The sequence below is a fragment of the Myotis daubentonii genome, chromosome 11 (genome assembly GCF_963259705.1).
Source record: "Myotis daubentonii chromosome 11, mMyoDau2.1, whole genome shotgun sequence".
Classification (NCBI taxonomy): Eukaryota; Metazoa; Chordata; class Mammalia; order Chiroptera; family Vespertilionidae; genus Myotis; species Myotis daubentonii.
Window position 1 is genome coordinate 64,720,752 of NC_081850.1, and position 17,269 is coordinate 64,738,020.

At 41.2% G+C, this 17,269-nt stretch overlaps 1 protein-coding gene, 1 long non-coding RNA gene and 1 pseudogene across 9 annotated transcripts in view; 2 read left to right on the forward strand and 1 right to left on the reverse strand.

The window, feature by feature from the left end:
* PTBP3 (polypyrimidine tract binding protein 3) overlaps positions 1–10,120 on the reverse strand; it is an 81,832-nt gene extending 71,712 nt beyond the window's left edge. For 2 of the 8 annotated variants that reach the window (XM_059657661.1, XM_059657659.1), the window contains exons 1-3: positions 9,913–10,120; positions 8,726–8,868; positions 6,866–6,899 (exon numbers count right to left, since the gene is read on the reverse strand). Coding sequence is in view for 3 of the 8 variants with exons in the window: in XM_059657656.1 (XP_059513639.1) it covers positions 6,866–6,899; positions 9,913–9,920 (42 nt within the window). In the remaining 5 variants the exon portion in view is untranslated. Of the gene's footprint in view, positions 1–6,865; positions 6,900–8,725; positions 8,869–9,151; positions 9,170–9,912 lie in introns of those variants that run through there. The other 6 variants (XM_059657656.1, XM_059657654.1, XM_059657660.1 and 3 more) reach the window with 4 other exon arrangements.
* LOC132212271 (large ribosomal subunit protein eL21-like) lies at positions 2,909–3,489 on the forward strand (annotated as a pseudogene).
* On the forward strand, positions 9,263–13,546 carry LOC132212272 (uncharacterized). Its single transcript, XR_009447700.1, has 3 exons — positions 9,263–9,486; positions 11,099–11,257; positions 12,731–13,546. It is a non-coding gene; the product is annotated as an uncharacterized LOC132212272 (long non-coding RNA).
* Positions 13,547–17,269: the final 3,723 nt, after the last annotated feature.

Below are 17,269 nucleotides of genomic sequence, written 5' to 3' on the forward strand. Positions count from 1 at the left end.
TAAAAGCAAGTCTCTCCACTCATATCCAAATCTTTACACAATTTAATTATCCAATGGTTATCTACATAACCAAAATATATGCTTATAACACTACTTCTGACTTATCACTTTAAAAATAAACTAACCTCTAGTGTGAAAACTTTAAAATTTATCTCTTACACTTCCTTTTTTCTGTCCTGTTTGAAATATATGCTAGCAATTTTAATTCTTATGTAACTACTAGAGGCTCAATGCATGAAATTCGTGTGTGTAGGGGGGGGTGTTCCTAACCCCGGCCTGCATCCTCTCGCAAGCCACGACCCCTCCACCCCTCCGGTAGGGTCCCTAGGCCCAGCCGGTGATCAGGGCCTATCAGGGCTTTCCTTCCCCAGGCTGCCGGCAGCTGGCCCCACCCCCCTGCCACCGGTCACCTCCCTCTGTGGGCGGTGGCCTCCCTCTGTGGGCAACAGGTGTGGAGAGCAATCGCTTGCCTGGCCTGGGCCACCCTCTGAGGGGTGATCGCTGGCAGCCCCGCCCACCCACCACAGCATCGCTGGCCTGGGCCTCCCTCTGTGGGGCAATCAATTGTGGGGCCCCCAGATCGATCATCCCACAGAGGGAGGCCCCGCCCACCTGCCACAGTGCTGCCAGCCGGGTGGCATGGGCCTCCCTCTGTGGCCACCAGCCAGGAGGCCCCGCCCACTCACCACAGTGCTGCAGGCTGGGTAGCCTGGGCCTCCCTCTTTGGGGCAACTGATGGGGGGGCTCCGCGATCAATCGCCCAGTAGAGGGAGGCCCTGCCCACCTGGCCGGGGCTCTACAATCAATCACCGCGCAGAGAATGGCCTGGGCCTCCCTCTTTGGGGCAATCGATTGCAGAGCCCCCATATCAATCACCCCACAAAGGGTGGCCTGGGCCTCCCTCTGCAGGGAGGTCATGGAGTGATGGCAGGGCCCCCTGACCAATCACATTGCACCTGCCTTAGCTGGCCTGGAGCCAGTGCATGTCACAGCGTGGTCATCCAGAAGGTCGTCCAGATAGTCGTTCTGCTGTTAGGTCAATTTGCATATTATGCTATTATTACTACAGATCGTTGAACTTTAAATACTATACTTACAGTTTATTGCTTATTCTGTCAATATGAAATTATTTCTTGATTCTCCATTTTGAAAGACAAAGCTATTAGTGCTAGTAATCTGTTCTCTCCTTCTGTCCCTCCCTCTGTTATTTTATTTTTTTATGGTTATTACATTCTGCTCTGCAACAGCAGTATTCTGGGCTTTGTCCATTCGTGTCCTGTCCAAAGGTTGACTCAAAGTGGAAAACTCATAAACATTTACATTGTTATCACTATGTAAGGAAATGTAACCCTGACATACTTCATTTTTTACTCTATGGTCTGTTACAACCTTAAGATCACTTGAAAGATTGTTCCTAGAATCAAGATCAAATGAATTCTTTCAATTTCTTTGTATTGATTTTTAGAGAGAGGGAGAGTGAGAAACATTGATCAGTTGCCTCTTGTACATACCCCAATTGGGGACTGAATCCATCACCTGGATAGAAATCAAACCAGTGAGTGACCTTTCGGGTGAATGAGATGATGTTCAACAAAGTGAGCCACCCTGGCCAGGGCTATACTCTTAATTTGGTTCCTAGTTAGACCATGATTTTCTTTTCAGTTTTGCTTTCCATGAGATTTTTAACTGCCTTTATTTTCCTCATATCATTGTCCTTTATTATGCCATCAAATTTTACCCAAAATCTTCATGACACCATTCATTCTACCTAGTCCCTATTTTTCTTCCCAAGATCTCCTTCCTAAAACCCTCTTTCCTCCTGTGTCAATCTGGAATGCTTTGTAGGCCTTCAGAACAGCTGTTAACTTGAGTCTTCTTTTCATTATTATTCTGGATTGGCTCAATTTTTTTTTTTAAGTTCTGTCTTCCTTGTTCTTAGTTTACAGGAGTACATCCTTAAAACAACTACCTAAATGAAGGTAAACAGAAAGTAAACGTTCTAGGGCTATGCATGTCTAAAAATTCTATCTTCATAATTTACCTTCATAATTAATCATTTGACTTAGTAAATAATTCTGCCATCAACCATCTGAGTGAGCTTGGAAGTAGATTTCGTCCCCAGAAGATGACTGCAACATCTCATCTACTAATACCTTGGTTAGCCCCAGAGCCAGAGGACCCAGCTATGGCAGGCCCATATTCCTGACTCACAGAAAACGTTAGATAAATCTTAACAATAATAAATGTTGTTTTAGGCTATAAAACAAAACAAAAAAAACTCAAGTCAAGAAAAACAAATTAAGCCCAACATAAATAGGAAGGAAATAATAAAGAGTAAAACCGATTAAACAGAAGAATCAACCAATACAGAAGTAAAACCAAAAATTGGCTTTTAAAAAGATCAGTAATATTGAAAAGCCTCTAACTAGACCAATAGGTGGTGGAGGGGAGGGAACCACACACATTACTAATATCAGGACTAAAAATATAGAATCATTCCAGATCCAAGGGAAATTAAAAGGATAAGGAAATATTGTGAACAACTTTATGCTAAAATATACAAATCTTAGCTAAAATATACAAATCTTGAAAGATCCAAATTCAACATCCATTCATGATACCCAAAAATAGCAAATGAGATATAGAAAAGAATTTTCTGAACCTGAAAAAAGGCACCTAAGAAAAATGTACAACTAACAAAGACTGACTACTTTCCCTTCAAAGCAGGAATGAGATTAAGGATGTTAACATCTCTATCAGCATTATACTGGAGGTCCGAAACATTACATTAAGACAAGAAATAAAATAACTTATTCAGATTGATAAGGAATGAATAAAATAATATTCATAGATGCATGATCATGTACAAAACAATTCTAAGGAATTAAAAAAACTAGTAACAGCCTTTCGGCCAGAACTGCCATCTTCCAGTAATTCACCAAAATGACTAACACAAAGGGAAAGAGGAGAGGCACCCGCTATATGTTCTCTAGGCCTTTTAGAAAACATGGAGTTGTTCCTTTGGCCACATACATGCGAATCTACAAGAAAAGTGATATTGTGGACATCAAGGGAATGGGCACTGTTCCAAAAGGAATGCCCCACAAATGTTACCAGGGCAAAACTGTAAGAGTCTACAATGTCACCCAGCATGCAGTGGGCATTATTGTGAACAAGCAAGTTAAGGGCTAGATTCTTGCCAAGAGAATTAATGTACGTATTGAGCATATTAAGCACTCTAAGAGTCGAGATAGCTTCCTGAAACGTGTGAAGGAAAATGATCAGAAAAAGAAGGAAGCCAAGGAGAAAGGTACCTGGGTTCAACTGAAGCGTCAGCCTGCTCCACCCAGAGAAGCACACTTTGTGAGAACCAATGGAAAGGAGCCTGAGCTGCTGGAACCCATTCCCTATGAATTCATGGCATGATAAGTGGGAAAAAATAAAAAAGACTTCTGTGCTGATAAAAAAAACAAAACAAAAAACAAACAACTAGTAACATAGCAATATCATGTTACAAAGTCAATATGCAATGTATTTTACATACTGACAATAAAATACCAGTTACATTAGCGAAGAATGGGATGCATTTGTGTGCCCACAGATGCAATATACAGATCTTGTATTGAGATGTAAACTTGAAACATACATGATCCCATTAACCACTGTCACCCCAATAAATTTTAAATACCTTAGCATATTATTCAAATTTCAGGAAACCAAAACCAAAGAGAAAAGTCTTGGGAAAAAAACCCACCTTATCTATAGAGGAATATAGATAAGAATTATAAATGTTTCTTTCTCATCAGAAACCATACAAGCAGTAAGAAAATGGAGTGAAATATTTAAAGTTAATGTTAAGGGAGGAAAAAAAAAACACCCCACCAACCTAGAATCTATATAAAAAGTGTCCTTCAAAAGTAAAGGAGCAGCCCTAGCTGGTTTGGCTCACTGGATGGAGCGTCGGCCTGGGGACTGAGGGGTCCCAGGTTCGATTCCGGTCAAGGGCATGTACCTTGGTTGCGGGCACATCCCCAGTGGGGGGTGTGCAGGAGGCAGCTGGCCAATGCTTCTCTCTCATCGATGTTTCTAACACTCTATCCCTCTCCCTTACTCTTTGTAAAAAATCAATAAAATATATTTTTAAAAAAAGAAGTAAAAGAGGAATAAAGACTATCTCAGACAAAAACCAAAGGAATTTATTGTCAGTAGATTCTGCAAGACACGTTTTAAAAAATTCCTTGGGGAGAAGCAAAATTATATAAATCAAAAACTTGGATCTACATAAGGAAAGAAAGACCGTTGGAGAAGAAATAAATGAAGGTAAAATAAAATTATTTTATACTTATTCCTAAATGATCTAATAGATAACTTCATTTAATGCAATAATATTAACAATGTATTTGGTGATTATTGCATATGATTACATATGATTAAGTGAAATGAAGAATAACAATGTCATAAAGGACAAGAAGAAGGCATTGGGAATGCTCTAAAGTATTGTACCAATTAAAATAAAATGACTGACATTTCTAAAAAAAAAAGTACCTACACTACACACAAAGCAATATACTGTTACTTCTTGAAAGTGGACTTAAGTGAGTTGTAAATGTATATTGCAACCACCACTAAAAAATGCTTAAAGGAAGTATAATTAATATGCTAAGAGACGATAAAAAAATCATGTAAAATATTCAATGAAAACCAGAAGGCAAAAAAATAATAAGGGGAAGAAAATAAAAACAAGTCAATAAATAGAAAACAGTTATGTAAAAGGTAAATATTAATCCAACTAAATTAATCATACCCTGAAGTGTGGTCTACATATATCAACTAAAAGACAGAGATTGTCAGAGTGGCTTAAAAAAGACCTAACTATATGCTATCTATAAGAAACCTACTTGAAAAGAATAGGCAAAAGACAACATTCACAAAAAAATGGTAAGTGAATGGCTAAAGATCACATGAAAGGGTGCAAGTACAAAAGGTTAACGCAAATTCTAGTTAAACCCACTAGAATGGCTAATGTAAAGACTGGCAATATCAAGTATGAGCAAAGATCCCAAACTCTTGACCCCTGAAAAGCAACATATGGAATCCACTCTTGGCACTGGCTACAACTATTTGTTTAGTCATTATATTCAGACAGCAAATAGAGGAAAATAAATAACCGACTTTTTAAAAACTTATTTAAATTCACTAATTTTGGTTTATAGCCTATATAATAAAAGGCTAATATGCAGATCGAACAGCGGAACGACAGGTCGCTATGACGTGCACCGACCACCAGGGGGCAGATGCTCAACGCAGGAGCTGCCCCCTGGTGGTCAGTGCATTCCCACAGGGAGAGTGCTGCTCAGCCAGAAGCCCTGAGCTGGCTTCAAATTTTTCTTTTAGTTATCATCAAAATATATTTTTCTCCACAAGAAAACAGGCATGACAATCCTTCAAGCATAATTCCTCAATCCAAATGATTGTTTTTAAAATGCCTCATGTATTCAGTTTTTACCAAACTCTAGAATCATAAATTACATTTCTGATAAGACCAAAACAACATTCACTTTAAATATTCCTTCCTGCAGTTTCTAATCTCTATCACCCCTAAATGAGAAAATGGCTTAAGTATATCAGGAAAAAACAAAGGGGGGCTGGGAGGAAACATCCCACCAAAAGAGGCTCCTCCATTTATTTTCAAGTTATAAAATATGCTCAAAATTTGCCAAAGCAAGTAATTCCACCAACTTCGAAAGATAATATAAGCAACAGTTCCCAATTATAATCTTGGACATACCATTGTTACTCTCAAATGCTGTATGCTGTACTTATGCTTATTTTTTAAGGTGTTTTAAGAATATAAATGTCACCAACAGACCCAATAAATGCAAATGGGGGAAGTGTGGAAACTGCTAGCGAGAGAGATGATAGATAAAAAGTAATGTAACAATGTTATATAAAATACATATAATAAAACTATGAATTATTTCTTTCTATTTTCTACACTGATCTGAACTGTAAGTGGCTTCTAGAACCAAGTTCTCAACTCAGCTATACCAACCACTAGCTAAAGGGAACCTTAAAACGCCCATTTATATTGTAAAAGCCTCATGTTGTTGATCACCGCTGACTTGATTTATACTTTAGAATCCAATAAATGAGAAGACTTTGATAAAACTAAAATGACTTATAACTTAGGAGCGTTACTGAGAAATATTAATTATCCAGCTCTCCTCCTTTAAGACAGAATCCTCATTACTGGCAGCTAGGTATAATAGGGGGTGGGGGTGGGGTGGAGAGCCAGGCTCTGGAGCCAGGAAGACATGGGTAAACTCTGGTGCACTATGCCTTGAATACAAATTTTCTGAACCTATTTTTTCATCTCTAAAATGGGAATATTAATACCTACCTTGAAGAACTGTTATAATAATTAGTGAAAATACATGTAAAGCAGCTGGCACATAGTAGAAATTGAAGAAACTTCGGCTGCTGTTATAATTGTATTACTTATAAAGCATACCCAAGAGAAGATATAAAAAAAGGACATGATAGCAAAATAAATCTGAACCTAGGTTACATTTGCTAAAACAAAACAAAATAAACACACTCTATGATAGTGCAAGTGAAACTTTGGGCTAAACTTTTTGCTCACATTTTAGATACACAAGATAATATTGTGGCCTCTCTTAATAAATATGTAAAATCCAAAAATTGCTATAAGAGCATGTAGTATGGAGCTAAGTGAAAATAAGAGATTATTATCAGACAATAAAACATATCATTTATGAACAGGTGAGATGATTTCACCATTGGAAAAAAAATGCCAAAACTAAAATTTAAAAATGCTTATTAAAGGATAGTAAAAGATTCCTACCTTTAAACCGACTGCTATAAGATCTGTAACAACACTGTATGGAAAAAGTAAAAGAGAAAATGGAAAACAAAGTTAGAGAACAAGTTTTTAAAAGACAGATAATAAGATTAAAGAAAAAAAAGAAAAAGCATTATAATAAAAATAATAAAAATAAGAATGCAATGAGTTGTGAAATGTTAATACAAAGAAAAGTGATGGGACAGCCTAGCAAAAGCATGATGTAAAAGCAAAGCTTCAATAGAAATGTAAGAAACAACTAATAAATCAAATTCTCCCTTATTATTTAGGAGAGTATAGTTGTGCTTTAATAAAATGATTATGTTTATCCATTTACCTCTTTTTAACAAATCCAAACCGAAACTCAAAATCACCAAAGTTCATTCTCTTAAATCACTGGTATAAATGACTAGTCTAAAATTTTAAATGAAACAAAACCAGTGAGTGGATTTACAGAAATAGTAGCTATTTTGCAAATTTGCATATACCACCCAAAGAGCTCACCAAAATTCAGCTAACATAGTCTCTCAGAACACATCAAATTTCAGATATCAAAATTTTCAAAGACTGGCTTTTAAATAAAGTCTACCACATCAAATCTGTCTTGGAGGATCACTTGGTAAATTATATAATTGTCTAACCACTATGATATACATCTGAAACAAATATAAAACTTTAAGAATAGTAACACTTAATTTAACTTAAAATAAATTGTATATTTAAATAAAAGTTAACTAGGAAAAAACTTTAAATATAAATTACCTCAAGAGGAAATGAACACACACACAGACACACACACACAAGACAGTGGGATTTGAGGGGGAACTAGAAAGATGTTGACTGGTGGTTTGTTGTTTTCTAACTATTCAAAATAATGAAAAGGGACCTTTTTCAGGCTATGGGAAAATGTAGAAATTTAATTAGCCTCCTGAAAGCCAAAATTCACTGTGTCAAAACCACATTCCTTAATACCAAGGTGTAAAAACCTCTATAAAGTTCTGCTGAACAAAAATCCATCTCTTCTAACTCCAAAGAAACTGTCTTCCCTTAAGTTTGTCTACATAGCTTTTAAAAGAAAACTGTAAGTTCTATACATTGTTAATAACACACAATATCATTACTTAATAAAAGTAAGCAAATTTATGACTTTGGACTGTTTAATGATGCAAATTCAATTGTTTTAAACAATAACCATGTAGATTTATTTTTCCTTATAGACTTTTGAAAATTGAAATTCATTTGTCTAAATTTTAAATGTGATAAATAACTGATGTTTGTGCATAAAAAAAAAAAAGACTGTGGTATAGGTCTTGCTACAAAGTAAATCATGCACCTACTGGATCTCCCAAATGAACTTACCTTCCAGTACCTTATTGCCCTTATTTAAATCATTAAACTCATTATTAGCTCTAAAATCGCATATAGAGTGAACAGAACTTAAAACACTGTCCAAAATAGTAAGCTTGCACTTCATGTTGTCCAACAACCTAACAGCCAAAACGCATAACCCAAGAGTCCTCTATATTACCCTCTATTTTAAATTTTCCAATACAAAAACCTAACCTACTTTCATATCTCAAGTCAAGCCGCTTTACAATTCACTATACATAATGAAATACTAATTTCACAGCCTTCCTAACTAAAACCAGTGGCAATAATTACACAAAATAGCAAATTTTACATAATGAGTTTTCAACAAATCTCCCAGAGAAGCTTCAATTAAACAATAAAGTTTTAATTAAGTAAAAAACACTTGAAAGAACATCCAACCATAAATGAAATGTAAAACTGAACTTTGTCTAATGTCTCTTAGCAGCGCACAATATGCATTCAAATGAGTTAATCCAATATAGCATTTAGACTTATTACGAAAGTAGGATAAATGAAATCCAATGAAGGTAAAAGCTGTTGTAAGATTCCACGGTCTTTACACAGCATGACAGCAATCATCGACTATCTGGCAACATGTACACGGCTTTTACTGTTTCAAACAAGTTCTGCATATTCTACAACCGAGGGGTTTACAGAAATCGTATCATCAAAAGCACGTCAAAGTCCCAACAAAGCTTCGAATGCCTACATAAGTGATCTGCAGGTGTTAATAAGAGCTGGGCATTTTTTAAAATTCTTGATGTACATATACTACGACCTTCAATTCACGAAGATCCTCATCCAGTTGTTTCCTTAAATAAATATGAAAATATCTGTCGGGTCCCACCCCATATCGCTGAGTCCCCAAGAGAAATATTTATGTCGGTTATTCTAAATCTCTTGACTTTGATCACAGACCTCATTAACTTTTAGAGCGTTTGAAGGCTCTCCGGAAATGGCACTTATACAATATTTTGCATACATGGCAGGGGGGTTCACGAAGTTTCCTGGGGGCGGGGGGAGGCGGCCACGGTTCTCCAAACGCCTGGTGTACAGCGATCGTTAACTCAGCTCCCGGCACAAGCCCGGGGACCTCGGCCGGTGCCCCCGCACGCCGAAACCCGCGTGGGGCCCTGGCTCCGGCAGCGGGTCGCCGCCCAGACGTGTACCGACGCGTGCACTTCGCCGTCCGCCTCCCCGCGGCCGCTCGCCTCCCCGCCAGGGGCAGCTCCGGCGCTCGCCCCACCTCGCCGGTAAACAGCAACTCCCCAAGCGGGAGGACGCCCGCCCCGAGCGCCGCCTCCGCCTCCCCCAGCGCCGCGCACCATTTTCAGAGAGGAAGTGTCGAGAGGCAGGGCAGGGCTCCCCGACCCTCGGCGCGGAGGCCGGCCCCCAACCCCCGGGCGGCTCCACCGGGCTTTCCTCCACTTCCCGGTGTGAGGGGCGGATGTTACGGGGGCGCCCTACGGGGGGGAAGGCGAGGCGGTGGCGGACCGCCCCTCCGCAATCCGAGCTCCCCTAGGAGGCGCCCGGAAGCCCGGCCGTCGGGCTCGGCCGGGGCCGCTCCTCCGACCGCCGGTGCCGCACCCAGCTCCCCGGCCTCGGCGCGTCCGGACCTGAGCCGAAAGGAAGCGGGACAAGCGCAGCCCCGCACGACCGCCGCACCGCCGAGCACTTACCCATCCATGGCCCAGACGGGGGAGCGCACAGTGCGGAGACTGCCGGGCTCACCGCGAGCGGAGGGAGGAAGCGGCAGCAGCGGGGCGGCTCCGGGGGACGGGCCAGCGGAGCCTGTCCACAGCCCCGGCGGGTCGGAGGTGGAAGGAGAGTGGGAAACAGGGGCGGAAACCAGGGACGCTCCCGCCACCGCCGCGCCCCCGCCTTCCCCACCCCGCAAGCGCGTCCCCGCCTCGCCCCGCCCCGCCCCCTGGCGTTGACGCCCTCCCCTGGCCACGCCCCCTGCCGGCCTCCAGCCCGGCTCCAGCGCGCCCTCTGCCGGCGGGCTTCCTAAAACCCCGCCCCCCGCCCCTCGCCCCGGCGCGCGCGTGCGCCCCGCCCGCCGTCTCCCTCCGGCGTCCGCGGGAGCGCGCGCCTTGTGCTTCCCGCTGCGCCGCCCCGCCCTCCCGCCCGCATTCGGCCGTCTGGCTTCGGTACCTCCCTCTACCGGCTGGGAAAACCTGGGAACCCGACTCCGGAGAGTAGGTAAGGACGTCCCGCGAGAGCCTCCGAACCGCGGCGTAATTATCCCGGGTGGGCGAGACTGTCGGCGGCTCGGCCCTGGCCAAGCACGGAGCCAGGCGTGCGCTGTCATCCTCCGCGTCCCGGGCGCTGCCGTTCGAGGAAGCCCGGGCTCGGGACCCCCGCGGGGGCGAACTCCAGCCGGTGCGGGGCCCGCCGGCTGCGCGCTGGGAGTGGACGGTGGGACCCGCACCTGCCCGCTAGGTGTGGTTGCGATGACGGCGAATGAGATTAAAGAGACTTCACCGAATTGGGGAACATTTGATTTTTTTTTTGTAGTTTTAGTCTTCGGTGGCTTTTCGACCCCACAGATTTAATTTATCTTGAAACATTCGTTGCACAATATGGAATGACCACCCTAATGCCAGCATTTTATAAAAGTTTTCCTTTTTTCTCCATGTAAAAAAAAAAAAAACAAGCAACAAATCTATGAGGGAGTGATTCCCGTTTTTCACATAAAGATTTAGACGTGAGTGCGGTGATTGGCCCATATTCACAGCCACTACTAGAGCCTTTTCCTCTGGTTTGAGCAAAATTATGTATATCTATAATTTTATGTATATTATATATAAATTTACGTAATATATTATATATATATAATTTATATAATTTCCCTCTTCTATCTAGTTCTGAAATTGAATGATGCTTTCAAGGCACAGGTCACCAAAACGTGAGCCACTAAACTCTGTCCTGGACCAAATTCCTAGCCTCCTAAGCAGAAAGAAAGGGCTGCTCCCTCTCTGCCCCCCAATTTGAAAAGCAAGTGACAAGAAGCGCAAGTAACGGGTATGCTTTTATTTATTTAAATTTTTTAAATTGATTTTAGAGAAGAAGGGAAATAGAAATATAGATTGAACTGTAAAGATGAGAGAAATGTCACACAGGTATGCTTTTAAATAAGTAGGTGCTACTAAAAAGATTTGAGCTATTTATCCATCATTCAGCCAATATTTATTGTTTACTATGTGTCAAGCACTGCAGGGGTACCCAGAAAATCAGGTTCCAGCCTTCATGGTTGAATGGATTCTGTGGTTCAGTTTGTTTATTTATTTATTGGTCAAAAACAATTTTCAGATATCTCAGGTACCTTTAAGGTACTGTATCTGATCTCAGTCCCTCTTTCCAAAAGGTCGACTATATTTTGTTTTGTATGTTAAGCCAAATATTAGGTTGCAGTTTGGAAATTGCCAGATGGATATTAAAATATCAGCAAGATAAGTAGCTGATAACAGTTTTGCTGTTGTTGTTTGGGGGATATATTCTGTTGACTATACAAAAAATATAATGATAATCCTGGCTGGTGTGGCTCAGTTGTTTGAGCATCCTCCTGTACACAAAAATGTCCCAGATTCCATTCAGGTCAGGGCACATGCCCAGGTCTCCGACTCCATCCCTGTAGGGGGCAACTGATTGACGTTTTTCTTTCACATCGATATTTCTCTCTCTTTCTTCTCCCTCTCTCTCTACAGGCAATAAAAATATATTTAAATATATATATAATCATGCTCATTTTGAAAATTTCAAAGTATTAAATATTAAAAAGTTATAATTATTTTTCTTCACAAGCCACCCCTTGCCCATGATAACCAGTATAACAATTCTCTATGCATCCTTCCAAACCAAACCCTCACCATTTTTCATTTGCTCTTTTCATTTGATAATTTTGGAGATTTTTTTTTCACATCAGTATTTTTCATACACTTCATTCTTTTTTAACCTTGCATGGTATTTCATAGTTCCATGTACCATGATTTAACATTTTACAAAATAGTGGAAATTTTCATTGCTTCTAATTATTTAAAATAACTAACAATATTGCAAAGAATATCACATATGTCTGAACATCTTTGCATACATATGATTATATTTGAAAAAATAGATTCCTAGAAGTAGAATTGCAGAACAGAGTATAAGCATTTTCAAATATGATAAATATTGCCAAAATGACTCCCAAAAGGCTGTGTCAATTTATACTTTACTTAAAAAACAAGATTTGTCTTTCTCTTAGCCCTACTCCTTAAGATAGCTAACAAATTTCAATATTAAAAAATAAATGTTGCCCTAGCTGGTTTGCCTCAGTGGATAAAGTGTCGACCCACTGATTGAGGGTCCCGTGTTCAATTCCTGTCAAGGGCATACCTTGGCTGCAGGCTCAATCCCCAGCCTGCTTGGGGCACATGCGGGAGGCAATCAATTGATGTGCCTCACATTGATGTTTCTTTCTCTCTGTCTCTCCCCCTCCCTTCCACTCTCTTTAAGAATCTATGGAAAAATATCCTTGTATGAGAATTAACAAAAATAAAAAAGATAAATGTGAAAGTCTGTCTGAAATTCATTGTCCTTATTATTAACAATAACTCTGAAAAGTCTCCACTGTAAAGACAATGTACCTGACTAAAGTGAACAAAACTGTATGACATTTCCTAACCACTTAGCATGTAGTTTTAATAACAGAAGCCTAGATACAAGAAAACAGTTCACAAAGAAAACAAAAAGGTGAAACCTCTCTCTCTTCCCTAATTTTTGGTCATAAATTCAAGACTTCTCATGGACTGAGCTCCATAGGTTTGTGAGTCCCTGTGATTCAAAAACAGGGAAAAGGATGGAATTTAGGTCTTCTAGGACTACTTTTAGAATCCTGGCTATTCCAGAATTCAGAAGGCATGGAAAAACCATGTCCTCGGTAAAAGTTTCTGAGTTTCTGAGTGATCAAATATCACTCACATGACCTGGCGTGGCATGGAAGCTTTATGTTCTGTGTACTGCTTGTTTCTTAATGGTGAAGAAGGTAGCATTCCGTATTGCTAATTGCTCTATACTTTTGAAATGTAAGACAGTTAGCCTGGCCGGTGTAGCTCAGCAGTTGAGCATTGATCCAGGAACCAAGAGGCTATTGGTTCAATTCCCGGTCAAGGCACATGCCCAGGTTTTGGGCTCCATTGACCCCCAGTGTGGGGTGTGCAGGAGGCAGCCGATCAATGATTCTCTCTCATCATTGATATTTCTATCTCTCTCTCCCCCACTTCCTTCCTCTCTGAAATCAATAAAAACAGTCATAATAATTTAGTTTATAAATTGTCTAACATTTTGCCTTCCTTGTGTTTTTATTTTAATTTGTCTAAGAAATTCCTCTGAAACACCTTTATCTGATAAACGATACCCCCCACATTTATGATGTTTGGACAAAATACAACTTTGAACATTTACCTTAAGGTATTCTAGTATGCAGTGGTAGTTAATATTTAACAAACATTACCCTATTTATATTTACAGTTAGGACTTCTTGAGACAAAAAAGCAATGTAAAAATACCAGTTTAGGTCAGAAATAAGACCATTTATTAGGTAAATCTGGGAGGTAGACATTTTTATATCATTTTATCTAAGACATAAAGTCATAATCATTAACCTGTATTCCCTAAAATAGAAACTTCTGAAATTATACTGAGTGAAAAAGCTAACCTCAAAAGATTCCATACTACATGATCCCATTTATATAACACTAGAGGCCTGGTGCATGAAAATTCATGCACTGGAGCGGTGGGCGGGAGGGGGTCCCTCAGCCCAGCCTGCCCCCTCTCACAGTCCAGGAGCCCTCAGGGGCGGGAGGTGACCTGGCGATCAGGGAAGGCGACGCCCCATCACATCTCTGCTGCTGCCACTGCCGGCAGCGCAAGCCTTGGCCGGCCATGGTTACCTGAGCCTCGGGCAGCCCTGGGTGGCTGGGGTGCTGAGGGGACTGGGGGACTCCGGAGGCAGGTGCCCTGGCGGGTCTGAGGGGACTGGGCTCCACCATCTGGTGGCTGTGGGCACCTCCATCTTTGAGGGCAGGGCAGTCAATTAGCGTATCCCCTCCTTATTGGCTGTGGGCACCGCCATCTTTGAGGGTGTGGTGGTCAGTTAGCATATTCCCTCCTTATTGGCTGTGAGCGCTGCCATCTTTGAGGGCATGGCAGTCAATTAGCATATTCCCTTCTTTTTTTTTTTTTAACATATTTTGTTGATTTTTTACAGAGAGGAAGGGAGAGAGATAGAGAGTTAGAAACATCAATGAGAGAGAAACATCGATCAGCTGCCTCCCGCACATCTCCTACTGGGGATGTGCCCGCAACCCAGGTACATGCCCTTGAACGGAATCGAACCTGGGACCTTCCAGTCCCCAGGTCGACGCTCTATCCACTGAGCCAAACCGGTTTTGGCAGCATATTCCCTTCTTATTGGCTGTGGGCGCTGCCATCTTTGAGGACATGGTAGTCAATTAGCATATTCCCTCCTTATTGGCTGTGGGCGCTGCCATCTTTGCGATGGTGTAAGGGTCAATTAGCATATTCCCTCATTATTAGATAGGATTCTCAAAATGACAAAATTATAGAGAGGGATAATAGATTAGTAGTTGCCAGGAGTGGGAGGGTATGGGGGGAAAAGGGGTTGGGTGTGACTACAATGGAGTAGCAAGGGGGATGTTTGTTTTAATGGAACAGTTATATATCTTGATTATACACTCTACACATGATAAAATTGCATGGAATTTTAGATTCACACAAGTGCATATAAAACTGGGAAAATCTCATTAAGATTTGTGGATCATCCCAATGTCAAGATGCTAACTATTGAAGGAAACTGGGTTGGAGGAAACTAGGTGAAGAGTACGCAGACCTCTTTGTGCTACTTTTTAAACTTCCTGTGAATCTATAAGTAAGACAAAATATAACAATAATAAGAAATCTTGCAGAGAGTTTTCTTAATACTGGTTGTTCAGTAGTTAAGGAATAACAGACTTTAAAGGTTTAAGGAAAATGTGTGGGATTATAATTCACATTTTTCACGCTGTAGCATCGTGGTAAATCAAACTAGTTATAATAGCTGACAGACACTGCGTCTGACAGACCTTGCCCAATCTGTTGAATTATGAGTCTTCTTCCTGCCACGTCCTTCCCCGCTATGTGGGGAGAAGGCTTGAAAGCCTCTCCTATATACTCACTGACCTCCCACCACTAAGAGTCATGCCCATTTTCCTCATTCTGTGTGTGGCTCTAACATAGTCATCTTTCTGTGAAGCTCCTAACATGTCCAACGCCTGGTTCAGAGGGTCCCCATGTTGCACTGAAGGTGCTGTCTCCTGTCACTGTCCATAGTAGGAAATGGCAGCCCATGCCAATTTTCTGGAGCACTTTTCTGAAGAGAGGAGAATTTCTTTTCTATCCTTTTGTCATACTATACCACCTACGTCCCAATGCCTCTAAGTTTTTAATAAAACAGCCTATTCCATTTTTATTCACAGGAAATCCTTTAGTATTTAGGCATGAGTCTGTGGGGCTAGGCCAGAGAACAATCGGAGCGATTATCACTACATCAGTCCCCTTAACTACTGGGCTTCTGTCCTTAAAACTGGCACATCCCACTCTCTGCTCTGGCAGTGGGTTCTTATCAAGGTGTTTCCTGGGTCCCACTTACAAGTAGATCTCCTGGAAATAAAGGTCGTCACACCTCTTCAGATACGCTTGAGTATATTTGATTCTGCTTAATTTCAAGCTGAGACACCCACCCCGCACCCCCCACTCCCACAAAAAGAGAATCCTATTCACTAACTTTATTTATCAAAGAACTAGAAAAAGGGAATAATTTGAGTTAAGTAGAGCAACACCTCTGCCTAGGCAATAAAATGAATAGTACTGTATGGTGGTGAAGAGTGTGAGCTAGAACCAGATTTGCCAGTTAGAATCTTAAAATATTGTGAAGCAATATGCAGCATTACACTGCCCTGGCCCTGCTCCTGGTGGAGGAGAACTAACCAGCCATTGCCATCCGCTATGGGTTGCCCCAGGAAGAGAGGCTTTCTCAGTATCAGCAGTTGAAAGATTTTCGGTGATGAATTCCTGTGGCTACCAACCTATTTGGCAGAGGCATGGACATGAAGCTGTTGAATACTGCCTTTAAAAACGACATAAGTGAGTATTGTGAGACCTACCCACATCATGTGGCCGGAGCAGGCCAATTTGGCACCAAAGGCTTGGCCATCATAATTGTGTCAGGTGAGAGTGATGCTAAGATCCTCAGTGATATGGAGGATCACTTTGAGGTCAGTATTAGTGAGCTGCTTGATGAGATAAACATCTACATTGAACAGACCTGGTAGAGGGCTCACCCACCCATTCTGAATATGCCAGTCTGTCTGCTTCAGTAGATGATATCAGGCATGGGATGGAGACACTACTGTTATCTACCCCATGGCTTCCTTCCTTTGCATCACCACCCCTCCTAAAACCCCATTTCCTGATTTGTCAGAATTTTTTAGCAAAACAAAAAATAAAAAGTTTATAGACCATCACTAGTTAAAAGTGAACTAAGGCAAGTTACTTAACCTCTCTGGGCGGCAGTTTCCTGAAGTATAAAGAGGGGATAATAAGTAGTATTTATATGATAGTTTTTTGGGAAAGTTTAAAGGAATTGATACATAAAAAGTACTTAAAACAGTAGCACATGCAATATGTTTATATTTATTATTTTGTATTACTATTATGAGCTTACAAAGCAGAACATCATTCAAGAATCATGTATTTAGTGTAGACCATGAATCAGCACCAACTGATCTATAGTAGTAAAGTGCTACTAGTCCCTACCAAAAGAATGGAATCGACACTAACAAAAGAGAAACATGCAAATTGGTATCACTCTGCTACACCCACCAGCCAATCAGGATGAGTATGCAAATTAACCCAACAAAGATGGCAGTTAATTTACATACGCAGGCGCGGAGCGAAGACTGAAGGCTCCGGCCGGAGTAAAGCCAGAGTGAAGAC